This window comes from Bos javanicus, chromosome 24 (genome assembly GCF_032452875.1).
Source record: "Bos javanicus breed banteng chromosome 24, ARS-OSU_banteng_1.0, whole genome shotgun sequence".
NCBI lineage: Eukaryota > Metazoa > Chordata > Mammalia > Artiodactyla > Bovidae > Bos > Bos javanicus.
In genome coordinates, this window is record NC_083891.1 from 42,802,134 (window position 1) to 42,814,638 (window position 12,505).

General features: G+C 53.5%; 1 protein-coding gene across 7 annotated transcripts; it reads left to right on the top strand.

Annotated features, from left to right (window-relative positions):
- Positions 1–655: 655 nt before the first annotated feature.
- CIDEA (cell death inducing DFFA like effector a) lies at positions 656–12,246 on the top strand. Of its 7 annotated transcripts, none has more exons than XM_061399967.1 (6): positions 826–893; positions 6,909–7,053; positions 7,899–8,045; positions 10,336–10,432; positions 10,943–11,124; positions 11,853–12,246. In XM_061399967.1, exons 2-6 carry the CDS (start codon positions 6,922–6,924, stop codon positions 11,940–11,942), a joined length of 648 nt encoding a protein of 215 aa, XP_061255951.1. In that variant the 5' UTR covers positions 826–893; positions 6,909–6,921; the 3' UTR covers positions 11,943–12,246. The 7 variants fall into 7 exon arrangements, with proteins under 7 accessions (XP_061255945.1, XP_061255951.1, XP_061255948.1 ...); XM_061399964.1 differs by lacking the exon at positions 826–893 and adding an exon at positions 942–1,087; XM_061399963.1 differs by lacking the exon at positions 826–893 and adding an exon at positions 1,131–1,236.
- Positions 12,247–12,505: the final 259 nt, after the last annotated feature.

A 12,505-nucleotide genomic window follows, 5' to 3' on the forward strand; every position in this document is an offset into this window, starting at 1 on the left:
ATTTTTTGCAATAAAATGTTTTTTTAGAGGTGAGTTGAATTGAACTGATTGGACCCACTGTCTCATTGTCAAGCTGGTGTCCAGTCCAGTGGGGCTGCTCCGACAGAGTGCTGGACACCAGTGGTTTATTATGAACAACAAAGTTTTATTGCCCAAGGTTCTGGAGGCTGGAAGCCCTAGATCTGGACCAGCAGGGCCCAGTTCTGGTGACACCACCTCCTGGTTCACGGCAGACAGTCCCTTCCCTGTGTCCTCAGAAGGCAGAAGGGGTGAGGGAGCTCTCTTAAAAGGACAGTAACTCCATCCATGGGGTAACTGGCCTCATAACCCCATCACCCACCCCCCACCCAGGCCCACCTTGTAAAGCTAGCACACTGGCCATTAGGAGGTCAGTACATGAGTTGTGAGGGGTATACAACATTCAGGCAACTGGCAGGGGGCGAGGTTCAGATGGGGCTCTGGGCCTGAACCCCCGTCGTCCGCCAAGGCTGGAACCCCGCAGGCCCCGGGGATGCCAGGACTCTGGAAGGAGATTGCTTTTGGCCCCACATTTCCCTCGGTGACACCATGAGCCTCGGGGCAGGACGGGGGAGGAAGAGGAGGAGTAGGAACTCGGGCAGCAGGGCCAGCTGTGCAGGTCACGTGAGTCCGGGGACGGAGGCAGAGGTCAGGCGGCAGATGTCAGGCGACAGCGCTCTGGGAGCCGGCTCCGCGCGGCCCGGCTGGCAGCGCGCCAATGGGGGCCAGTCACCCCGAGTGCAGGCGGCGCTGGACAGTGTCGGCCGGGTTTCTCCTTCCGAAGGGTCAGGGTCAGTGCCCCACCCCCTAACCCACTCTAGAGAGTAGGCTTCGCAATTAAGAGTCGGAACAGCTGACAGCCCGGCCCCTCTGAGGTCTGTCCCCTTCCGGCAGAGCATCGCTTCCCACGTCCCGTGTCCCACATCCTGGGCCGCACCCGCCCCTCCACTGCAGAGGCTGCACTGCCGGCGTGGCAATGTCCCCACTGACCCATCTGACAGGCCGACCGGCGACCCTCGAAGGCCCAGGAAATGGCTGGGCTCCTGGTTGGCGGCGGAACGGCTGTCGGGTACAAAGCTCCGCAGCCCGAGGGGCGTGGACCTGGGCGGGGCGAGCGGTGGCGCTTTAACAGGCCGGAGCGCCGGGAGGCCGGCGGGGAGGGGACTGACCGGACTGAGCCATGGAGACTGCCCGGGACTGCGCCGGAGCCCTGCTCAGGCGAGTGCCACGCTGGTTTAGGGTTAGGGTTTGCGCCCCCAGCGCCTCGCATCCCCATGGCGCTCCCGCCGCCTCGGGGCCCCTCGTCTCCCCGCCCCCCGGGGCCCCCAACGCCCCGTGTCCCCCTGCGTCCCGCGTCCCTCTGCGCGGCCCTGCGCCCCCAGCCCGCGCGCGTCCCCTCCCGCGTCTCCGGCCGCCCCCAGCGCCAGGTGCGGCCCCCAGGTGCGCGGGCTCCGGGAACAGGTGAACGTGGTGAGTGCCCGAGCCGCATCTCTTGCCGCCGCGGGAGCAGACGAAGCGGGACCCAGGAGACCCCCGGCGCGCGCGGGGCCAGGCTGCTCCGGGTCCCCGACCGTGGTGGGAGCCAGGGCTAGACGAGGGTCGCCGGTGGGACGGCTTCGGGGTGGCCAGCTCACTCCTCAGGGCCGCGCGGGCTCCGGCACTACCCGATGGCGCTGGCTGAGCTCTCGGGTTTGTACGGCGGAGTTTGAGGGGAAGCAGAGACGCTGCCGCCGAGGCCGGGCAGGGGATGCGGGGCAGTGGTAGAGGTGCCGGCGGACCCGGGGCCTCCTCGCCCGCCTCCCACGCCCAGTGACCGAGGCCCCCATCACTTTTCTTTCTTGGGTTCGTCTTAACGTCCAAAAACCCAACCCACTCCTCCTCTGTAAAATCCTGACGATCCTGGTGGCAGTGACTATAGATTTAAGGGAGGGAAATGGCAACCCACTCCAGTGTTCCTGTCTGGAGAATCCCAGGGACGGGGGAGCCTGGTGGGCTGCCGTCTCTGGGGTCGCACAGAGTCGGACACGACAGAAGTGACTTAGCAGCAGCAGCAGCAGCATGCTTCTCTGAAGATCGTCAAAAGACACGAAGAAGCCATTGAATGCTTTTTTTTTTTTAATTTTAAAATTGAAGGATAATTGCTTTACAGAATTTTGTTGCTTTGTGTCAAATATCAACATGAATCAGCCATAGGTGTGCATATAAATACAGGTTTTCCCAGGTGATTGGGGTGGAGGGATTGGGTGGGTGAGGCAGTAGTGTGATCTGTGAGCTTCTGAACCTGGGTTCTTAAACAGGGCTTCCTGCCATACCCAGGGTTAGAGAGCTGCCACAATGGAAGGGGAGCTGTCTGGCTGGGGCTGTCTCTTTAAAATTGGGACCCCAGGAAGGTGAGAAACAGACTTTTTCATGCCTCTTTACTCATGTGGTTCAGACGTAAAGGAAAGGCCCTGGTTTTTTTCCTGGTTTCTTCCTCTTCCTCCAACTCCACTCACAACCCTCCCCCGCCCCCAATCCCACTCCTGGGGTAACAGACACTGACAGTTTGGAGTGCATCCTCCAAACATTTCTCCCAAGGACCTCTCCAAGGTCCTCTGGGCACTGAGCTGGTGGGCCAAGTTGTAAGGACGACAGGAGCATCGGTTCCTGGCTGGTGTGGCCTGGAACAGGAGGACAAGGCAAGACCTGCAAGATTAAGGCTGCCCTTGCCCTTGCACCTGACCCTACAGCATCAATCCCAAACCCAAAACATCTCTGTGAGTAGGAAGGACTTGCTTCTGAAGTCTTGCTTCTGCAGTTACTGTGCAGATGATCTCATGGGGAAGGACTGATCTGCTTAGCCAGCCCTGAGTGCGGGGCTCTGGGCAGAGGACCACCCTGGGGACACACTGTCTCCAGGTCCTGCTTCCATGCTGAGCTCCTCTGATTCACGGGACCCCACCTGCTTCTGCCCACCTGTAACACTTGCTGAAAGGAAAACTTTCATCCTCTGCCTTCCTTAAAGCTATATCTAGGCTGCATGAGACCCCCTGGCAGGCAAGGTGACTGCTGGACTTCTGTTGCCTCTCAGTGGTCCTGGTAGAGTTTTCCTAACTCTGTCTTTTGTTAGTAAGTACCTGCATGTTGCCAAGGCAGGAACCTAATGTTTTTTTTTTAACATCGGACGCGGGTAAGCAATGATCTTAACCCAGTCATTAGTTTGTTCATTGTCTGTGATCAGGAGGCCTTGGTGGTAATGGAAGCAGCCCAAGGTCTCCTGGCCCAGCTCCGGATGCCCAGGATGTCCATCCCCACAGAGTGTGTTGTCACAGACACAGCCTGCTCTGACTTTGTGTCCTGGCAGCAATAACACACACACTGAGATAGTTACAGAGCTCATCTCCATTGCACTTTGTGCAGAGTAGCTGTTTGGTCCTCTTTCCTTGAACAAAGAACTCTAGGTTTTGAATAGCTGCCCTTTGGGACAAATTTGACCAGTCTTGTAGGAGACACAAGGGAGGAATTGACTTTTCTATGGTTACTGATGCTTACTCCTTTCTGGTCTAAACTCATGTTGCTGCTGCTAAGTCACTTCAGTCATGTCCGACTCTGTGCGACCCCAGAGACAGCAGCCCACCAGGCTCCTCTGTCCATGGGATTTTCCAAGCAAGAGTACTGGAGTTGGGTGCCATTGCCTTCTCTGAAACTCATGTTAATAACATTCAAAGTGTACAGAGACTTCACGGCCATGTGCTGGATGTGCTTTCTAGCCAAGCATTTTTTTCCCAGAGTCGGGGGGGTGGGGGGTGGGGGTGGCGGGGCTCAAGGCACAGTAGGAATGGCCACAGTCCCGCCAGGGAGCTCCCAGTGGGTCCCCATGTCCCATGTGTTGCTTGTCACTGGCCAGGCATCACTGGAGGGCAGGAAGCCTCTTTGGGGCCAACACTGCTCTGCTTCCTGCCACAGTGAGATCCCCCCACCCCAAAACACTGTCCCTCGCCTGCTGTCCCTGCAGTTCTTGGAGACCCCGCCAGGCCTGATGGATGCTTTCCAAGGTCTGTCCCTTCTCTGCCATCCCACAGCTGGGGTCGCACTTTCCTTCCATCACTGTCCTGTCACCTGACTGTGGGCACAGGATCTGTCTGAGCTTTATCACTTCCCGTGGACCCTCCTTGTCCACCCGACAACCTGTTCCTGGGCCCCCTGCTCTCCCCCACCACTTCTAGAATAAACACCAGATCAGAGGGCAGCCTAGAAAGACGCCATCTTATGACCTGGAGGCCCAGCTTTGCTCCACTGCAGTGGAGTTCACATCCATGGTCAGCCAGTGTCCGTTGCTCTATTTCCCACCTGTGTGTGTTACGGTCTCCTCTGTCCCTCCAGAAAAAGGTAGACTTCCCTGTCCCTTCAGTTCTGGGACCTGTGCCCCTCCACGGTTTTCAAGAATCTTCCATGAAGTCTGACTTCTCTTATCTTGATTTCCCTGAAACAATATTATTTCCTTGAAGAACCTGTTTCTTTGTTTTCCCGTGTCCTGAGCCTTTCCCCTTTCTGTTTCATGTGATTACCTGCACCTTCCTGGGGATGAGAGGGTGGCCAACATGACGTGTCATCAGAAGCTGGACTCTAAGACCTCTCAATGCTTCTGGGACAATGTCGCTGTAGGAGGTTGGGGGGGCAGGGCGGGGCTGTTTGGCCAGTGACACAAATGATCCCACCAAGAGGACCAGACTGAGTTGGATTAATGTGTTGCTTTGTTCATGTGGCTGGTTGAGCCCGCTGTGCACTTAGCTGGGGCAGAGTAAGCACCTGGTGTTGGTTGAGCCTGTTAGGTGTACCTAAGCCTTTTCTCAACACTGACCCAGTTCTTGGTTGGGAAATTTAAGGATTAAGGACAGCAACAACTGGACTTCCTCCTTTATCACAACTGGCGATCTCAGAGCAGAGAGGAGGGAGGCCAGTGCTTATCTGGTCAGTAGTTAAAAGACAATGAGGGCTTTGTGATGGCGGAGCGAGGTCAGAGGATCACTGGTGCTCATAGAGGTGCAAGCGTCTGCAGAGATGAGATTTGGGCCCTAACTGGGTCAGAGCTGTCAGGCCCACAGTGTGCACTGATCCCCCGGGGCCGGGTTCTGAGACGTGAACTTTGTCCTGCTATTTCTCTGGTTGAGCCTGAGCCTTCCAGTTCTCAGGAACAAAGGAATGGGTTTGGGCTCTTCTGCACTAGAGGAGGGTTTCACCAGGGGGCGGGAGGGTGGGAAGGGCATTCCCCCCACCCTGACCCTGGTGACCCTTCCCTCTGCCCTGAGCACCACCCCCCACACTCAGCTGAGATGTGAGCTTGTGTCCTGATCAGGCAGTGAACCTGTTCCTTTCTTTACTCCTTACAGCGAGCTGGTTTTCCATCAGGTTGAGAACAGAGCTGGATTCCAGCTGTAAAGCATCATGGGGTTTACTCTCATTGCCCTGTTTACCAGGTTCCCCAGGAGGAAGAGCACCAAGCAACTTCCGTGCAGCATCACCCTGGCAGACGTGAGCCCTTGGTTGTCGAGTTGTGTAACTGAGGAGCCTGTGTAATTCCCCGGAACGGGGGCAGAGGTCCAGAAGCCATGTACCAGGCCCTCCACTGGGTTGGCTCGGGCCTGGACTCCCTCACTGGGCCGGCCTTGGTCTGGAGGAGAGCTGCGGAGGGACTAGTGACCAGGCCCAGTCTCCTTGCAGCTGTTGTGCTGGACACAGGCTGGGTGGTGACCCTGGAGAGGAGCCAGGGCTGTCCTCCTGGCAGGCAGCTCTCCCTCACCAGCTCGAATTGATGTTTATTGCTTAAGATGAAGTTCAGAAAGATTCTTTATTAACTGGATGACCTTGAGAAATCACTCTGAGCCTTGACTTTCTTACCTGAGAAATGGGGTAATACTTTCCTTGTAAGGTTATAATGAAATTAGTAGATATATTTTAAAAGCCAGCATGCTGCTGGCTATGGCAGGTACTTAGGTGCCTTCAGTCACAAGGCACAAGCCTGATGCTGGCCAAATAAGCTTCAGACCAAATCCTTGCTGGCAGTCTAGGTAAAGAGGCTGTGGCACAGGTTCCGGCATGTCAGGGGAGGGGAGGGGCTTCCCACACAGCACCAGGCATTTCTAAGACGCCAGTGGGGTGCCCGAGGATTCAGCTCAGTCTCGACCCCATCTACCCAGAGACAGTGTCTGATCCCACAGGGTATGGGCTCAGCCCCACAAGACTGCCCCCTGCCTGCACTGTAGATGCCAGTCACAAGTCCAGATTGTCACCTTTGTCTGTAAGGAAAGTCCAATCTAGCTGGAGATATAAAATATAGATAGATAAATGACTGACATATGCAGAGGTGTGTATGAAAGTGAAAAGTGTCCATTGCTCAGTCATATCCCACTCAGTGTGACTCCATAGACTGTAGCATACCAGGCTTCTCTGTCCATGGAATTTTCCAGGCAAGAATACTGGCTGGGTAGCCATTTCTTCCTTAGTCTTACTGTACAAATCTATAACTCTGTGTGTGCCTGATTCTTTAAGTCTGTTCAGCTGTTCCATGGCCTCAAGAAATCATTTACTTAGGCTTTTCAACTCTAAAGCCAACGTTTGCAGAATATTATCCTTATTTCTCCTTTGAGTTTGGTGCCTTCACCTCTCCTCCTCAGTTCCACGAGGGCTTTGAATGTTCTGGTAAAACAGGTGTGATGATACTGTGTTTGTTAATTTTACATATTTGTTTGTTTCTTGGGTATCAGGTACACAATTTTTAATCATCCCCAACCATTGACTTCCTTTCTTTAGGTGCAAATATTAACCTTGTCTTATTTCCATGTACTTTAAACCTCTCGTTAAAGACTCTTTAAACTAACCTCAGTTGGCTTTCACTTGACCCTTCTTTCTAGGCCCCTGACGTTTATGGGGTCGCAGACAAAGAAGGTGCTGTTCACACCCCTCATGCATCCCGCTCGCCCCTTCCATGTCTCCAACCATGACCGGAGCAGCCGCCGAGGGGTGATGGCCAGTAGCCTACAGGAGCTTCTCAGCAAGGTACCCCCATCAGCCACGAGGGCCCCCAACTCACAGGGTCTCGGGGACAAATAAGTGCAAGACAGGGAGCTTGGGGGAGCCTGCTGGGGTTAAAGGGAACATTGCTGTGTCCCTGTCCCATACAGGACTTAGGTACAGAGATGAGAGCCCTCAAAATAGCCATTAATTGGGAATTCCTTGGTGGTCCAGTGGGTAGGACTCTGAACTTTCACTGCTGTGGGCCAGGGTTTGATCCCTGGTCAGGAAACTAAGCCCTGTGGTATGGTCAAAAATAAAAATAAAATAAAAATAAATTTTAAAAAATAAGAAGGAAACAACCATCATTTGATAATGTGGCTTTAGTTTCTTGACAAGGGAGAATATAGGAGGCACAACTTTAGAAATCTGGTTTTGGTTATAGAGGCCAGGGACCAATTGTTCTTAATCTAAAACAGTGTCCTCAATCACCAAATAAGGAAGAATCATAGACTTTCACCAGAGACAGGACCTGAGCATCCAACACGCTGTCTCTGAAGAAAGAGAGACACGGCTCTCTAAGCATCATGGACACGGGGTCGTTCTTTTTATTTGTCCAAATAAGCAAGACATTTTAGAAACTGAATATTGTCCACTGTAATTCCTTACCTCACGATGTTGAAACCTCTGAAGAAGTTAGGTCCATTCAACTTTTCAACTTCTCTTTTCCAAGCAAAGTCTGAGTTATAGACACCAGCCAAGGTACATCTTTACCATTTAGATCCTTAAAGTCAGCCAACACTTTGGGGACCATGACTTAATGGATGCCACTGATGGGTCCAAATAGAGTCACTTCAACTGGTGACGCTGGTGTGTTCCGTCTGACCTAGACCTTGGATGCACTGGTGGTCGCCAGCCAACTGGTCACCTTGGTGCTGGAGGAGGATGGCACTGTGGTGGACACAGAGGAGTTCTTCCAGACCCTGGGGGACAACACACACCTCATGGTCCTGGAGCAGGGGCAGAAATGGACACCGGTAAGTGTGTTATCTGGGCGGCAGCTGGGCAGGCTGCTCACCTGGGTAAGTGCGGTCCCCACTTGGAGTTGACTGGCTCACTTTCTGAATAATTCCTCTGTGTTCACCCGGTAACTGGATCTGCTGCCCTCCAGGGATGCTTCTAAGTGTTTCTAGGAAATGTGGCATCTTTGCAAACCTGGACTGTGTGATTTAGAGCCAGTAATTCTGAGGGTCAGGCTTCGGCCAGTGAGGAGCTGCAGACCCTGTTAGGGCGTGTAGATCTGACCTGGATCTCAGGAGGCAGTGAGATGATGAAATTAGGGAGGTATGTGAGGGTGTGACATAGTGTGACACAGTGAGTTAGATAAGCAAAGAAGTGGCATAAAGGGTTTTATTTCTGAGAAAACTATAGATTATAAATCTTGAAAAACATTCCCACCATAAAACATCTAAACATGTAAAGCATAAATATTCAAACATCTTTTTGTATGCCTAACTGACCTTCCCTGGTGGCTTAGATGGTGAAGAACCTGCCTGCAATGTGGGAGATCTGTTTTTGATCTGTGAGTCAGGAAGATCCCCTAGAAAAGGGAATGGCAATCCACTCCAGTGTTCTTGCCTGGAGAATCCCATGGACAGAGGAGCCTGGTGGGCTATAGTCTATGAGTCGGACATGACTGAGCAACTAACACAACTGACCTTCAACAAGGGGAAATCCTCAGAGGTCAACATTCTATGGGAACCAGAATCCAGAGGCATAAGCAGGTACCGAAGTTGGTATCTCCCCTCTGGGCAGCCAGTGACCCCAGCGCTGCTGGAGGCTGGGCAGATGGCCACCCACCGCTCTCTCCCGAGCATTTGGCCTCAAGCTTCCCCCTGAGTCTTTAGAGTCTGCTCAGTTTGAGACCACCCAAGCTGAGTGTAGTTTACAGAAATCGGGGACAGAGATTATTCACGGATGCTCATGACCTAGCTGGTTCCTCCCTCCAGCCCCCATGACCCATATCCTCATCCCCAGAACCCAGGAACTTGTCACTTTACATGGCAAAGGGGAGTTGGTGGGTGTGATTGACTTAAGTATCTTCACAGGAGTGATGACCCTGGATTACCTGGTTGGGTGGTCATCACAGGTCCTTGTAAGAGGGACATAGGAGGGCCAGTGAGGGCGGAAGCAGGGAGCAGTGACAGGAGGATGGGCCAGGGGCTGAAGGACACGGGTGGCTCTGTCCTGCCCAAGCAGGACAGCCCATAGTTCATTCAGCACCCCTGACCCCCAGAACTGTCAGAGCATCAGTCTATATCCTCACTCAGCTTGTGGCCATTGGTCCTAGAAGCCCCAGGACACTAATTCAGAGGGGAAGGGTCTTTTCTGTTTGTTCTGTGAGATGCTCTTCTACTTAGTGGGGGAGTCGGTTGCCACATAACAGGTTGAAGCCCCCAAGTGGTGGGCACGGCAGTGGGCACTGAGCTGCAAGTCAAGGTGGTGACAGGAGGCAGTGAACAAGAGTGGCACCAAAGTGATGGTTCTTGGGGGCGGGATGTTTCTCCATCTGGTAACAGTCTGGTTGATGTGAGTCTTACACGGGATCCTACATGTCTGGACTGCCTTCCTTCTGAGGTCAGAGGTCCTGTCCTTGTAGGAGTTTCTCAGTGAGGCCACTTGGATTTGTCTTGGACAGAACTTCCCAGAAGTATCCACCAGGGGGCTCCCTTCTCAGTCCAAAGCTTTGGTGCCTGTCAATCCCCCTGAGGCATCTTGGGGGTGGGGTGGGGGGGATGATGAAACTCTTCCCCCCCAACCACCCACCCCACCTCACCCCACTGCCGCCATGGTTAGACTCCGAGTTTGGGGAGGCATCTTGATTCTGACTCAAGACCGAGGATGCTGGCAGAGATCAAAACTTTCATGCTTCAGAGAGGAGCTGTGTCCAGAACCCCCTGCCTTGAGTCAATTTTTAATAACGTTTCCTAAACAATAGATGCACCTCTTCCGAGGCAGCAGGACCTCATGTGTATTAGTTCCTAAGCTGGGACCATTATGTGTCCAAGTTGAGGGGTGGGGAGAGAAGAGAGGCGCCAGCAAGAAGGGTTTAGGTGCTTTTAGGGGGGTTTACAGTTTAACTTTAAATTTAGACTTTTGTCAGTGAATTTAATACTCAGAGCCCCAACTACCCCCAGGTCCCAAGGTTTATGAAAGTCGTTCCTCTATTTGAATCCTGTGCACTGCAGGACCGTGTGTGCAGCAAACCCACTAGAGGTGTGCCTGGGACATGGCCCTGGGACAGTTCTCTCCTGTTTTTTCTCAAAGCTTCTGCAGGAAGACCATGTGAAAATGCTGTTTATAAACCTGGGATTTCAGAGGTCTCTGACCTCTCCCAACCCCAAGGGTCTCAAGAGAACTGAGAGTGAGTCTGCTAAGTGTCCCCAAGAGGTCAGCCTTCCTCCAGGGCAGGAAGTAGAAATCAGGGGATGGCCCTCACACCAGCCCTGGTTGGCCATAGGATTCTGGCATTTTCCGTGGCCACCTCTCATATGGTGGAATAGTATGCCTGTTGGTCAAATGTACTGTGAGACTGTCATGGGTCCATCCACATCACCAGGCAGCCGCAGTGGCCTTGGGGGACCAGGGTGAGTGCGTGTCCACCACAGATCACTGGCACAACTGTCCACTGAGCCCTGGACCCTGAGGCCACACCACACTCACCCCCAGTCCCTGAAGAGAGCTGCTGGAGGAGGTGACTTCTTATGGGTTTGGACCCTGTGGCCGCAGAAGCACCCTGACTGGCTGAAAACATTCCTCAAATAGTTAGCAGCTTATTCATGCTCAGATTTTAAGCAGACAGGAAAACCCAGCACTGCAGGCCCTGCAGGTGGCAGCTGGGATGCACTGCAGCTTCTGCCCTCCCCACCCTTAGGCTGGCCACCAAACCCCAGCCCGCCGGCCGCCTCAGAGACGGGGCATCGCGAAAGTCACCTTCGACTTGTACAAGCTGAGCCCCAAGGATGTCATTGGCTGCCTCAACGTGAAGGCCACCATGTACGAGATGTATTCTGTGTCCTACGACATCCACTGCACAGGGTTCAAGGCCATGCTCAGGTAACGCACCCGGGAAGGCAGGGTCTGGACACAGCTACTGCCCTTCCTCAGCCCCTTGAGCCCTGGCCCGACTCGCACTCGTGTCGTCGTAAAAACTTGTCACACCACAGACTTATTCAGAAAACTGAGACTTGAAAACTAAAATATATAGTTTTCTCCAAAGACCGTTAAGTCCAAAATGGAACAAAAACCCTATATAAGAAATAGAAGAACCAAATTCCATTTAAAAACTAGGGTCATGCATTTAAAACCTTATTTCTCAGCAACGAGGGCTAAATCCAGACCCAAGGAAATTCTGACCTGGTTGTGCTCTGCGTGCTAAGTCATTTCAGTCGTGTCTGAATCTTTGTGACCCCATGGACTGTAGCCCACCAGGTTCCTCTGTCCATGGGATTCTCCAAGCAAGAATACCAGAGTGGGTTACCATGCCCTTCTCCAGGGGATCTTCCCAATCCAGGGATCAAACCCAGTTCTCATGCATTGCAGGCCGATTCTTTACCGCCTGAGCCACCAGGGAAGCCCAAGAATGCTGGAGTGGATAGCCTGTTCCTTCTCCAGGGGATCTTCCTGATCCAGAGATTGAACCCAAGTCTCTTGTGGCTCCTGCAATGCAGGCAGAGTCTTTACTGCTGAGCATCAGGGATGCTCCTTGTTGTACAGAGTAGCCCCCAAACCTCGATGAGGACTTACATACATGGTTCTGTTACCACTGACTCCCTCTCTTGCAGGAGCCTGCTGCGATTCCTCTCTCACGCTGCCCAGGTGACTGGCCAGTGTCTTATCCACATGGGCACCTACATGCTCCGAGTGCTGGCTGAAACAGAGGAGCAGGCGGTGCCTGGCTCGCGCCCTTGGAGAGGGATCAAGAGAGGGTAGGGGGCACACCTGGGAGGTCAGCCAGCTTTGACCCAGCCGGTCCCTCTAGGGGATGAATTTGGAAAATGCTGTGTTCCCACTACGTATCACCTGCTCAGGAAAGAAAATGGGCCTGAGCGACTATCAGGGACTGGGCGGGGGTCCCTGGGGTGGTGGTCCCTTCGGTGGGGGCTAGGATGGCAGGATCCAGGGGCTGCACAGTGCCTTCTGCTCCACAATAAACCCATCAGGAAAGCTGCTATAGTACACGTACTTCTTAGTCTCCTTCATCTCAGGAAGTTTCACAGACGCTGAATCAACCAGAAACTCTCCGCTAACAAAGGCAATCGCTCTTAAGTCTCTATCAGGAGCCGGTGCTGCGGGAACAGTAGGGTCAGAGATTACAACCGGGCTCCTAATGAGCCCAGAGACCGGAAAGCCTGCGGGCCTCAGTCTTCGGAGAATAGGCTGCTCTGCCAGCCTTTCCTAAACACGAAGCTGCTGGAAATGAATCCTGATCAGGGTG

What these genes read in the sequence shown, in the direction of transcription:
- CIDEA (XM_061399961.1), top strand. Translation starts at nt 679, where the DNA reads ATGTCAGGCGACAGCGCTCTGGGAGCCGGCTCCGCGCGGCCCGGCTGG. An exon ending in TACAGGAGCTTCTCAGCAAG is followed by an intron (nt 7,054 to 7,898) that starts GTACCCCCATCA and finishes CGTCTGACCTAG; the next exon opens with ACCTTGGATGCACTGGTGGT. An exon ending in AGGGGCAGAAATGGACACCG is followed by an intron (nt 8,046 to 10,942) that starts GTAAGTGTGTTA and finishes CCCCACCCTTAG; the next exon opens with GCTGGCCACCAAACCCCAGC.